We start from the raw sequence: 13,928 nt of genomic DNA on the forward strand, positions 1-13,928 counted from the left end.
ATATTAAGAAAGCTGCACATTATAATTATTAATTAGAAGTGTATGATTACTGTAAAAATATGGTGGTGCTTGATAAATTACAGCTAATAGATAAGCAGTTTACTGGTAAAACCAGCACTTCCTAGACAATAAATTCAGTTTAGAAGAAGATGGTTTTCCTCTTAAAAGCAGGAACCCAAATGAAATTAATTTTTAAATTCATAACAGTGAAGGGAACATTCTCAGCCTACAAGGAAAGCAGTGGAAGGTGTGAGAAGCTGATCAGAAGGTACAGTAATGCCCGGCTGCTATGGAAGGGCTGAGCACCATTACCGTGACGTCAGCTTACTCCAGCAGCAAGCGCTGTACACTGTTCACTAGTCACTGCTCTCTTGGACAGGTGCCCATGTCTGTCTGTCTGTAGAATCCCTGAGAGAGCTTTCAAAAATGCATATTCCAAGGTACCAACACAAGTTATACTTATCACATAGGTCCCCTCTTTTCATTAAATGGTTAGGAGAAATCTTTCAGAATTGACCCATGACTAAAAATCATATGAAAGTTTCTGAAGAAACATAATAAAAGGAGAAAATTTAGAAACGTGGAGCCGGATGATGGTGGATGATGGAATGGAGCCTTCATAAAGCCATATGGGACGTGATAAGGGAAATCTCTTAGCCTCTGCAAACATTCCAGCTTGAAGTGTGTTTTCTCCTTTCTTTTCATTTTGTCTCCACCCATTCCTTCCCTCTTAATGAAAATTGCTATGATACCATTCTACATCTGGACTCTGTGACTGTGCTCTGTTTTGTTTTTTTTCTCCTGTTGTTTTGCTTTTTGGCTTGCTGATAACTCCCTGCCAGGAGGCTGCTATTAAGGGGATGTTGGCTAGCATGAAAAGCCATGGCAAGGAAAAAAAGATGACAAAGCAACTTTTATGATCAGCATCTTATGAAGAACTTGAAACTGATACAGCTTTAAAAAGTAGGCATAAATTATTAGCTTCATCCTTAACACTGCAAAAATTTAGGGGTCTTTATTTGAAATAATAACTCTACGGATTTTAAAAATATATTTTCCCATAGATTCCTTCACCTGTTCCTCAAACCAATTATATGATTCTGTAAAAAAATGCCTAGGGTGCTGCTTGGCAAGTAAAAATACAAAACCCAGAAGTTTAAGGCATGTAGAATTTTTGACATATGTTAGGTGAGAAATTTTGTACCAGTTAAGACCTAAACAAAGAATGGCTAACTAAGTAGAATTACACTTATGAGTCACACAAATGCACGGTGGCTTAGTTTCCTCACCTACAAAATGGGGGAGGATAACACCCATCCCCCTTACCCTGCTGACTCGTTCAGGTGGGTGAAATAGTTGTAAAACAATGTATATTTTTAATTATTACTATTAAAATTCTTCACTCAAAGGATTGTTTCAAAAAGTAGAATTAATGCTACTAATGAATAAAATTGCTTAAGTTTTGGATAATAGAATTACCTTTAGAACCCCAAGCATCCTTACCGTTTTTAAAATTGTAGATGTTACATGAAATTTGTTTTCATGAGTCTTAGAAAGAGATGACACATGCAAATTTTAACATATGCTGCCTTGCAAAAGAGAGTCAGGAAGAAGACAGGAAAATGTTTATTACACAAACTACTCAGAAGAATTACCAGAATAGAAATAATCTGGACCTTCATGTTTACTGACTCTCGAGTTCGGGGCTCATCAGCTTTATCTGATTCCTTGTTTCTTTGGGTGTTTTATGGCTAGGAAACCATTCTAATCGTGGCCTTGCAGTAGAGAGAGCTCAATTCATGTGTAGCATTATGGACTGTCTTTATTAAAACATGCATTAAAGTTTAATAAATAAGAGGGTCATGGTAAGACAGTTGCTTAAGGGAACTCGCTTTAGGACATACTTGGTGCTCAGTGGCAGTCAAATTTTGAAATGCCTAAATTTCCCCAGGGGCTTAATTTTCTTCCTCTCCACCCCAGAATAGTAGAGATGTGGCTCTAGAATAATGGTCTGAACAAGAAATTAGAACTAGAGTTTGCATCTCTCACCCAGACCCCAGAGATGTGTTGGTGCTCCATTGAGGGAGGACTCACGTGAAAGGAAAAAATTATTGGCAGAATAGAAACTGCAGCTTCTAGGTAAGGATAAGAATATGCTTAGCTGGCTGTTGCTTCATCTCCTTGCTCTTCCAAAAGAATGAAAACAAAAAAGACTTTTAAAATTACATTCCTACTGCAACAGAATGTGAGATTTGAAAAAAGAGAAAAGATTAGAAAGTGAAAAACATTGGAGGAATGGAAGAAAATGATTTAGACAAATAGAAGAAAATAGAAAGGATGGAGAGAATGAGAGAGAGAGAGAGGGAGAGAGAGAGAGAGAAGGAGGTGAACCCAGGTCAGATAACTCACTTGGCATTCCCTGACCCCGATTTCTTCCTTCGGAAAATGTTGAGGAAAGTGTTGGAGCGGCAGGGCAGCTTGCCATCGCCAACGTGCATGCGGACTACATCAGAGGTGGTGAAGGCACTGCGGACGTTCCTCTCGGGCTTGGCAATAATGATGTACATCTTGGGAGTGAACATGCACCCCAGGGCCACCGTTACACTGAGGCTCACTGCAAAGCAGGTAGTGATGATCTTGTAGTTGCTCCCAAAGTAAATGGGCACAAAGGCCAGCCAGATGATGCAAGTGGTGTACATGGTGAAGGCAATGTATTTGGCCTCATTGAAGTTGGCGGGCACATTGCGGGTCTTGAAGGCATAGTAGGTACAGCTCATGATGAGGAGTCCATTGTAGCCCAGAGGGGCCACCACACCCAGGTTGCTGGTATTGCAGATAAGGTAGACTTCCTTGATACTTGGGTAGGACAGAATGGGCATGGGGGGCTCCATGATGATCAGAGTTATCACCAGGGTTAGCTGCACACTAATCAAGATTGAAGCAATGATCACCTGGGCCCAGGCGCTCATGAATCTTGGCTTCCGGGTGCAGATCTTCTTCTTGCTGCCAGCTAGGATGCGTGCGATGCGGTTGGTTTTGGTCACTAAAGCAGAGTAGCACATGGCAGAGGAGAGGCCAACCAGGAGGCGCTGGAGGTAGCAGGACGTGGTGGTAGGTTTGGCAATGAGAGTGAAAGGGCACACATAACCAAGGAAGATGCCAGCAAGGATAATGTAGCAGAGCTCCCGACTGGAGGATTTGACCACTGGTGTGTCCCGGTACAGCACAAAGATGAGGGTGACAAACAAGGTGACAAGGATGCCCAGACAGGAAAAGGCGATGGCGATGATGGATTCTATATTGCTCCACTCAAGATAGCGGACAGGAATGGGTTCACAGCCTGTGATGAGAAAAATAGCTTTAGAACGACTGCAAGATTTCTACGGATCAATAACAACAACGTTTACTAGTTAGCAGAGACGTAGCTATATTTGCATCTTCCATGATTTATGTTATCTTAATGCTTTTAAAAAATGCTTCACTAGGGCCAGCCCCATTGACAAGTAGTTAGCGCTCAGCTTTGGCAGCTGGTTTCATGGGTTCAGATCCCCAACATGGACCTACTCTACTCATCAGCCATGCTGTGGAGGCATCCCACATACAAAATAGAGGAAGATTGGCATAGATGTTAGCTCAGAGCGAATCTTCCTCACCAAAAAAATAAATAAGAAATCACTATTACACAAACAAAGACGCATCACTGTCTTCCCTGGATAATCATATTCCCAACCTAATCTCATCACAAACCTAATGTGACATACTTGAACCTATAAAAATAATCTTTTCTTTCAACACCAGCATTATAAATGGATGCCACTCTGTGGGTGGAATTTGATTCCACACTTTCAGAAAAAGAAAGAAAAAGAAGGAAGTTAAAACTGTGTTTCCAGTGAAGGTTAAATGGTGATAATGCAATGGAATAAGTTAGTAAGAAACGAACTGACAAAATTTTTATTTTTATGTGGCTATTGTCTAGAGGCAAGTCCAGACCAAAGACAAGTATTTTTTGGCCAGCAGAGTATTGTAAACATAAATTTCATTCGAATTCTTTAGAAGAAGCTGCACTTTCATATTTAGCACATATTATATTACTCACCTTAAATATCCCCCCTTCAGTCATGTATGATCTGTATGTGTCATATGAGGGTCTGAGTTATCAGCTTCTAATAGACACACCGAGAAAGAATGAAATCTCCCCTCACCATCTCTTGAAAGGAGAGGTATGAAAGGAATGCTATGTTCTTAAAAGCTTGCTTATCCTTCCCTAGAGTTGGAGAACAAAGCCTGTTTTGTATTTCAGAGACAGAGAGAGTTTGGTCAGGTCCTGGAGACAACCCCTTCGCAGGATTTTGTGTTTGGTCTGGGCCAATATTTCCCAAATTGTGAGAGCAAAAATATTTCCATAAATTTAGGAAGAGTTTCATCGTTTTGCAGCCATGGGAATAAGGAACCATCAGAACCTGTTTTAAACCTGTTCAGTCAACAGCAGCTCCCCCCATGCCACCCAGTCGCTGTCAGCCCTTGCTTCTGATAACCAGCCAATCCGAAACAGACTCCCTCCTAACAATGAGCACCAGCCATTCCCAAGCACTCACTCCTGCCTGATCAAAGTGGCCTCGCTCCCTTGTGTCTCTTGGGTTTGTCTCTGTCAAAGTCTCAACCTCTTCCTGCAAGAACTTCGGCTTCCTACGGAAAGCCAGATTTTAATCCTAAATCTTCTCATTTCCTTGATAAAGTTTAGAAAGATGATTAATTAGATAGACGGTAGATAGATAGATATTTAGTATAACAATGACCCTTAGAAGGGACTTCTGATATGGCACAATCAAGAAATTAAAACATTTAAGAGGGGCTGTAGACAAACTAGGGATTAAACTGCTAAATAGTCAATATTCAGCTCCTTTAACTGGGATACGGAGCTTGCAAAATAAAATTCCAATTCCAATGTAGGCTTTGTCAAGGCCCTTGTAAACTTCTGAAAGCTACCCTCTTTGTATTTCTCTTTTTCTATGCAACTTTACCTGGTTTTGTAAATGAGATATTCTGTTCTCAGACTTCTCATTAGAAAAGAGCACCGTAGTTTGAATTTCTAGAATATAAGTCAGATATATGGAAGTTGAATGAAAACCCTGGTCTGGAACTAAATTAAGAGCTATAATTAATAATTTTCTGAAATTTCAGGGATACAGGCACAATATTATCTGCAGAATTTAGGATTTTTATTAGATATTCGCTGTCCTGCGCTATGGACATGTACCAATTAATTCATTAATTGTTAGCCTCCTGGAGGAAAATGTTTAAATGCCCCAGGTAAAATTTAAACAACCCAGTGGTATAAAATTTTAAAAAGTAAAAATAAAAAATACATTACATAAGGAAATTTCAGAAGCTTTTCTTTAGTCAAGATTCAAATTTATATTTGAAATTTGAAAGATTTGAAATTGTATTTATATTATTCAAAACTATAAACTAAAGAAAGATGAAAGACTTTAGAAAACCTTCAAACAATTCTAAGGCAGACTCAACAGCTGACATAAGGACTATATCTTCTTTTTCTGTAAATAGACCCAGACCTGAATTAGGGGAATCAAACAGAAAAAAAGAGTTAAAATGTAAAATTATCAACTTAGAAAGTATCCGATACATTTCCAGATAGATTTAGAGATTAAATAAGCTAGGAAACAATATAATTATGTATCTTTGGGTAAAACAACTAAAAAGACCTCTATTCTATGATTTGGGAGCCCGTTGTTAAAAGAACTATAGACACAAACAGAAGTACCATTTAAAAAGCCAATGTCCCACATTAGCTCAAACTAAAAGGGACAACTACCTAAAATCCGTCCAATGACAACTCCACGGGAGACACTGGCACCCAAGAACTCCCTGTCTTTCTTCCGAACTAGGAAGGGAAGCATGACCTCTTTCTTATTGATATAGGTGCCTTTATGTCTACCAATAATCTCACTATTCATAGAACATCAGATACTTTGGTTTAATAAAACCACTCAATTAGTGAAAATCTTTAACAATCTTATGCCCCAACCTATAACTGGTATTTTGAGATTATTATTGGAAGAATACATTATTCTCTGTGGCACAAAACCCATAAATTTAATCAGTAGGTTTACTTCCAGACAAGATATATTACAGTTCCTACACATGATCAAATTATAGCTGCTCTAGTCATGAAAATATCTACACTATGTATAATTTAGGAAATTATCCAAAAAATAGCTTTTGTCTCAGAATCCCTGTGGATGAAACTCCACAGAAATAGGAAGATGGATTGGAACAGAGCACATAAGCACACAGTTTGTCCTAGCTACCTAGATTCTCATCAATCTTTCCTTTTTTGTATATATATGAAAATGCTACGCCATGATCTAGACGTATTAACTTGACAGCATAGCACATATCAAAGAACCATTGCTCATTATGGTAGACAGCTTCTAAGATGGTCCCCAATGATGCCCCTCCTGGGATTCGTGTCCATGTGTTATCCTCTCCCCTTGAGTATGAACAAGGCCTATGACTTGTTTCTTTTCTATAGAGTACAGCAGAGTTGATGGGGTGTTGGTCCCAAAACTAGGTTACATAAGATAATGACTTTCATCTTGGTAGGAGATTCTTGCTGGCTCTGATGAAATGACCTGCCGTGTTGCTGATTCACAAGGCGAGGAATTAAGAGCAGTGCCCACCCAACAACCAGCAAAGAACTGAAGCCTTCAGTCTAACAATCTTTGAGGATTATATCCTGCCAACCACCACACAGGTGAGTTTGAAAGTGGACCCTTCCACAATCAAGCCTTCAGAATAGACCCCATCCCTAGCTGATGCCTCGATTTTAGTCTCCTGAAAGATGATGAGGTGGAAGACCCAGTTAAACTGTGCCAATATTCCTGACTGACAGAGAGATAAGAAACGTGTGCTGTTTTAATCTACTGAATTTTGAAGTAATTTTTTACACAGCATTAGATAACTAATTCACTCATTAGAGCCGACCTCTTAATTCAATAGGCAATGCTTAGTCTTCTCTCCTAAGGATAATTGCCGGCATAAACTAAATTGTTCAAAATATCTTTAGGTTTTGTACAAGGTGTTTAAGTCTAACGTTACCATACATAATAAATCCCTACTATTAACAGAAACATCCAACACTCTACTAGTTAATTAGCTAATTATGAATTGTTGTTACTTCCCCTTCCATATTCCTACCCACTGATGTGATGCTCATAATGCAGCAGCTCTAGAAACATTAATCAATGGTGGAGAATCTCAGAATCGAGTTGATGTCATTCAAGCAGTGTCCCTACCCAGGAGGTAATGATTAACACCCCAGTACTGAATCTTGACTTAATATTGTTTTACTTATAGTGAAGATAAAAAGGGAAACTACTAGGTTTAATATACAGTAAGTAGTCTAGTCAGTATTATAAAATGCAATACTTGACCTCAATCTAAAGTTTTCTAATAAGTGAATCATAGCTTTCTTGTGGCTTAACAAATCATCAAAAGAAAAGAGCAGATATAGAAACTAATAGCTGGTATGCTTTCAGAATAATTCACTTGTTTAACATCATATAGAAATAACTTTTTAAAAAGATCTTCAGGCACTCTTAGAAAAATAATATTAATTTCTTGATATATTGATGTTATATAAAATAATTGCTGCCATAAAGGTTGAGACTCACAATAAGAATGATGCTGTAAAAGCTATAGACACTATAAAAACACCTTAGAAATATAAAAGAAATATTATAGAGATTATCACGCTAAACTGACGAGTCAGCAGTCAGCTGGCAGCAAATAATTTATTAGTAATAACAAATCCATGGAGAAGTTCAAGGATTCAATTATAGATACAAAAAATCTGGCCGGAAAATAGATTCTTAAAAAAATGCCACAGTGATTGTGTTGCAAGATCCATGAGGATAATATCTGATAAAACCAGAATGGCTATCTGGTAGCACCAGATAAAATATCCAATAGATGCTGGATAAAATCCTGATGGAAAAAAAATGAAGGAACTCATCCGAGTAGGGACAAATTAGCCCCAAAATTAAACACTAATGGGAAAATATTTTCAAGATAGCAGATATAGCAAGTTCCTGCTTCATTTGTAATTAAATTAATCTGGAAAAATTGTAAAGATAGGGCCATTGACTGATATAATTGCAAAAGGACATTTTGAATAATGGCAAATGGATTGTATACTGTTGTCTGCCTCTGTGGTTTATGAATATGTACCACTTTAAATAGTGTGTTTATTTTCTGGATGGATTGAAGCTTTCCCCTGTTGAAAAGCCCCAATACTTACAATGGTTAAAATAGACTAGATTTTGTGGTCTTAGCTAGCATGTTCCAACTTACCAATCTAGTGATATTGGGACATTTTCACTTGAATATTTAAATTACCCAAGGCTATCTTCTTCCCAACTCTCTGGATAAGCAAAAAGGAACCTTAATATTGCTGAAGATTGCACCCCTTAGTCATTTTAAACTGAGGTTCTGCAGAGAGCCTGCAGAAGCTGAAAATCCATGGAAGTTGACTGTTAACCCAAGACCCTTGGAGCAGACTGATGACTACACAATGGTCTTCTATACAGGATGGTCTTAAGAAGATTCTTGTATATATCATACTCTCTTTTGTATACTCTTGCTTATTCATACTTTCTTCTTTACTAATTTAAAGCTATACAAATCTGAGTTTGTCTTTAATGTTCTCCTTACTCCTTACTAATAATAAGTACTTGCCTAAGCCTAGGTTTTACTAGAGACAAATTACTCCAACTCGATAATTCACGTATATGAAGCTATCATTAGGTATGTTACACTAACTTTTCCAGTAATGGTACTCTTCGAATATGCAAAGATTGCACGAGTTCGGATATATGAAAGGATTCAGAAGGCTCACAGAATGTACTCATATAATGCTTTTACTTAAAGGCAAAACGTGTAGTAGAAACGTAAGCACCAAGGGACCAAGAGATATCCAGGTGCAAGCTCTCTAGGATCCTTATTCCCACAAGGGCATACCTCACCTGTGGATTGAGCTACCAAAATCTGCACCATGAACATTGGCTTTAAGGCAGCTCAAGGCAGAAGTTCCTAGTGAAGATTTTTTTATCAACCTCAAGCCGTATAGCCAAATCAGTCTGTCTAATAAAATATGCCAGGTGAAATCCATCAGTAAACAAACCGGCTTTGGTTTTCACCAGTGAAGTTTCAAACTTCAAACTGCGCATCATAAATTTCAATCCCCTTAATGTAGCCAAGAGTCAAAGACAGATACTCGGGCATCTCCATAGATAATCATAGAGTCTTCCAAGACTAGCTGTAAATTAAGTCCATCCTACATGGTGTACTACACACAAATGAAGAAAAACATCCTCATGCTAGAGGGGGATATGAGTATTCTTGTGTTGTAACAGTAGCAGTTTGTCATAACAACATCCTGAAACAAGACACCTACAACTTCACTATGATCGCTTATCTCTTGTGAAGATCCTAGATTCGTTTCCCTGTGTGGAAACCAGGCTTTTCAACGCCCACCCAGGACCACCCAGAACAGAATGCCCTGGGGATTGGGACGGTTCATTTACGTTTTGAATAAGCTTCATAAAAGGTTTTTTTTTATTTTCCTTTTTCTTCTTTCCTTTCCTTTCTTCTTTCGTTTTTTTCAACATCCTAAATTTGAGAAGCACTAGATTTAATATCTTGAAGAAATAGCTATAATATCTATATTGTTCATATATGTAATGTAATGCATTTTTTGTCCTGTTTTGAGGTTTAGGGAGAAGAGTTGTCCAACCACCAGGTGTGATTGGTACCCCAAGACTGGAAGAGAGGGGGCTACCTTGAACCAGTGGTGAAGAGTGTCTGGAACCTACCTGACCCCCAGCAGCCAGAAGGAGAAGGCTTTCTGGGAGTTGTGCGTACCTTATCTAAAGCCCTGAGAACTTAAGGACCTGGCAGTGTCCCCAGTTAGAGCTACCCCAGAGAACCCAGAACCACCAGACAAGTCAGTTTCCTTCAAGTGGATTACAAATTACTGAGCAAAATCCAAGAGAAGTGGTAATAACTCTGATCTGAGGACCAGGGGTTACTCCTAATTTTTGAACCAAATATTGACTCACGTGTAAGATCCAAATGCATTGGAGGCGGATAGGATTAATATAGAACTTCTTTTTTATTAAGAAAATTTAATATGATCAAGAAATCAAGGGCCACAATTATTCTACCCAAAGTGTCCTGGGACACTTAATGACATTTACAATAATACTTCATGATTACATAAGACTTCATTGAAATGCTTTCTTTAATGTTATTACATTAATATTAATTACCTACATGGTGAAATTCTATATATTATTCAATGTTCAACTCAAATATTCCTTTCTTTGTGAAGGCTTTTCTCTTCCCAGGGAGAAATAATTGCTTTTTTCCTCTGTGTTCATACAATATTTTGCACATACTCCTGCTATATGACTTATATTGTAATTGACTGTTTACATGTCTAGTTTCGTATGAAGCACTTCCCCCAGGATGTAAACCTTGTTTCATTCACCTACATCTCCCCAGTTTCTCAAAAACATGCCTGGCACAAAGGAGGTGGTAGTATTTCATATAAAATTAGATAAATGAGTACATAATATGAGAGGTCACAGCAACTGTAAGGATGGAGAAAAATAGTTGAAATTAGTTAATTTCTATAACTCAGCATTTCCTATTTTTTCTTTTTCTTTCTTTCTTTTTTTTTTTTTGAGGAAGATTAGCCCTGCGCTAACATCTGCTGCCAATCCTCCTCTTTTTTGCTGAGGAAGATTGCCCCTGAGCTAAGATCTGTGCCCATCTGCCTCTATTTTATATGTGAGATGCCTGCTACAGCATGGCTTTATAAGAGGTGCATAGGTCCACACCCGGGATCCAAACCAATGAACCCTGGGCCACTGAAGTAGAACGTGCAAACATAACCGCTGTGCCACCGGGCTGGCCCCTCTTTGTATTTTTTAATGATAAAATTGACGGTAGTCTGGCTTTCTGAGGAATCCTTTTATACTAATTGACTTTTTAAAAGCAGCAAGTAGCATTGGATTTCATATAATTGGTCCATGAATTGTTAAACTACTGTCAACTTGTGTATCACAGCAAAAGAGATCCCTCTTTATGCATCATAAGAAATAAAGTGTGAATTTTAATGCTGAATTAAAATATGCATTTTCCCAAAAAGAAAATATAAGAAAGTTATTAACAGCTTCATAAAGCACTTCTTCTAAGAAATATACCAATTTTTCTTCATAGCCAAAACCCAGCATATTCTAATGAAAATAAAAACTCACTTATAAACATGTTTTTATTCATTAATATTATAGTCTTTGGAGCATATATGGAAAGTAGCTATCCCATAAAATGATTTTAAGCATACTGTAACAAACTCTACCTTCAGTAAAAAACACCAAAGAATAATTTCCCAAAGAATAATTTCTTATTTTAACTAAAAATTCACTGCAAAAAAAAATCCACCCATGAAAACAAAACACCTACTTAAAGGCAATGCATTTACACCTCTGAGCATTTCTGCTGATTTTTGGTACTCTGAGCCTGTGGGTTTTCTCTTTTCACAACTACTGCTACCATGGTAACAACCAACAGCACATTGCCGTGTACTGCGCCCTCGCTCTGAGCCTGACACGGCATCAAGTAAGTGGCAAATGAAATCTCATTTTCTCTTCATGTATAAGACTCAAAGGGAGGGAGAAACAATAGGTGTCATTAAAACCAAGTAGAAATTAGTATGAGAGAGGTATATTCTGCAAGACCCTGAACGTAAGATTCGCAAAATAACTTGGATATATGATCCAAAAGAAGCCACTTGCCTGTTGTTATTGGATAAAGGCAGTTTGAGTTGTTGCTTGGCTCAACTCATTTGAATGTCAAAGTGACTTTTACATATATGATGGGTGATAGTAGACTAAATTCTTTAGAAAGATGATTGCATTACCATTCATCTACTTACAGTCAAGGAGGATATTTTTTATTCTTTACTAAGTCAAAGAGCCCTAATCAATGGAGGTGATCATTTGGCAGTGGGCAGACAACCTACCCACAATGGAAGATCTCTGGGGAATGAAATATATGACTTTGAATTCCATTACTATAACACACTAGATCTTTTAAGAAAGTTTTTGTATTTTAATGTTTTAAGATAGAATGGAAGTTCTTTTTCATGTAAGAGATAAGCTCAAATTAAGGTGAAAATGGAGCAGTAAGAAAAGTTTGGGGAAGCCTCAAAAAAACGTAGACAAGAGAACTCTTGTAACTCAAAGCCAGGACTTCTGATTTCTCAGATGAACCTGAGAGAGAACCTCTTCCTAGTCAGCTGTGATCTCAGTCAAATAGCAGAGAGGACTGACGAGTAAGTCCACTTCAGTCCCCAAACACAGTGGGTGATCAAAGGGGACCTTCTTACTCAAGATAAAAAGCCCAGCAGGAAGCACACACTATGAAGGAGGATAAAGATGTGAAGAGAGACACACATGAGTGCAAGAGGAGGCTTGTGTCCAAAAAAGAGGTTGGAAAAGCTTCTCCATGCCAGTCCATTGCATGCAGCCATGAGATAAATGGCATAGTGAGAGAGCATTAGACCCAGCTACAGAACCCCTGGATTCTCGTAGTAGCTTCTCTATTAACCAGCTGCATTGACCTGGAGGAACTTCAGTGGGTCCCTTCTTCTTTCTAATTCTCTTGATAGAACAACATTTATTAGGTAGCTAATTTAACATTTATTAGGTAGTTCAAGGCACCAGGCTATGAGCCAGAGAGCAATGTTTCTCGAAGGATGAGTCTCAGAACTAGGCTGTGGGAATCTCCATAGGTGGGTAATTCCTGGGTAACTTTTAGGCACATTAAAGTTGAAAACCAATTTTCAGCTAAAGAATAAAAAGATGAGTGAGATACACTTTGTACCCTCAAAACTATTCTGATCTAATTTCATTTTCTTTACAAAAATGCCTTTGTACTAGGTGATTTCTAAAAGCTTTCTGATACTCAGACTAATTTTTTTCTAACAGGATTAACCATTTTACAAGGTACTCTCACTTAACAGGTATAATTTTAACTATGTGACCTGGTTCTACTCACCCAGCCACTTTTGGTGTGCTTTGAATAAGATACACAATGTCTTCGTTTTATACTCTAATTTGGGCATAAGTCAAAAAGTAAATAACCATCAAGAACATTACCCTCTCTAATGATTTTCAACAACACCAGGGAGGTGTAGGATCAGGAGTCAGTGAGTGAGGTTCTGTTTCTAAATAATTTCATGACCTTGGGCACACAAGTCTGCCTCTCTAGGTGTCAGCTTTCTCTTTCCCAAAGGAGGAATTAGGTTACTCAGATGACAAAGTCTCTAAGGCTCTATTACTATTAAAATTTCTGAAAAGTGTTTGTGAAACACCTCTCTTGTGTTAGCTTGAACCACGGTCTGTGGAAAACAAAACTCATATATCTGAAAGGTGCCTTTTAGGAAACTTACAAACTCATGTAATCCATCCATATGAGTCCCATTGATTTTACTAGTAAATCATTCTTGCAATCATTTCTTCCTCTCCATTTCTGCTGCAGCTGCCCTAGTCCACACTCTTCGAAATTACTCATTTGGACCAGTGCAATGGCTCCCTAGCATCTTTCTATAGTCTAGTCTCATTACCCTCATCCATATTGCTGCCAGGGGCATCTTTCTGAGACACAGACATCATGATGTTTATTCACCACTTTAAATCCTTCAATGGTTCTCCTCTGCTGAAAGTCAAAATACAAACTCTTAGGAAAAGGTCGTGCAGATGCTTTTTACCATCCACTTCCAGTGTACTCATCCAGACTCATTTCTGAGCACTTCTCTGCTAGGCCCTAGTGTTTGCCAACCA

At 38.1% G+C, this 13,928-nt stretch overlaps 1 protein-coding gene across 1 annotated transcript in view; it reads right to left on the reverse strand.

The window, feature by feature from the left end:
• GRM1 (glutamate metabotropic receptor 1) overlaps positions 1–13,928 on the reverse strand; it is a 371,895-nt gene that overhangs the window by 31,068 nt on the left and 326,899 nt on the right. Inside the window, exon 7 of the mRNA XM_046670628.1 lies at positions 2,410–3,340. Within this exon, the coding sequence (XP_046526584.1) occupies positions 2,410–3,340 (931 nt within the window). The remainder of the gene's footprint in view (positions 1–2,409; positions 3,341–13,928) is intronic.

Source organism: Equus quagga, chromosome 8, assembly GCF_021613505.1.
Source record: "Equus quagga isolate Etosha38 chromosome 8, UCLA_HA_Equagga_1.0, whole genome shotgun sequence".
Taxonomy (NCBI): domain Eukaryota; kingdom Metazoa; phylum Chordata; class Mammalia; order Perissodactyla; family Equidae; genus Equus; species Equus quagga.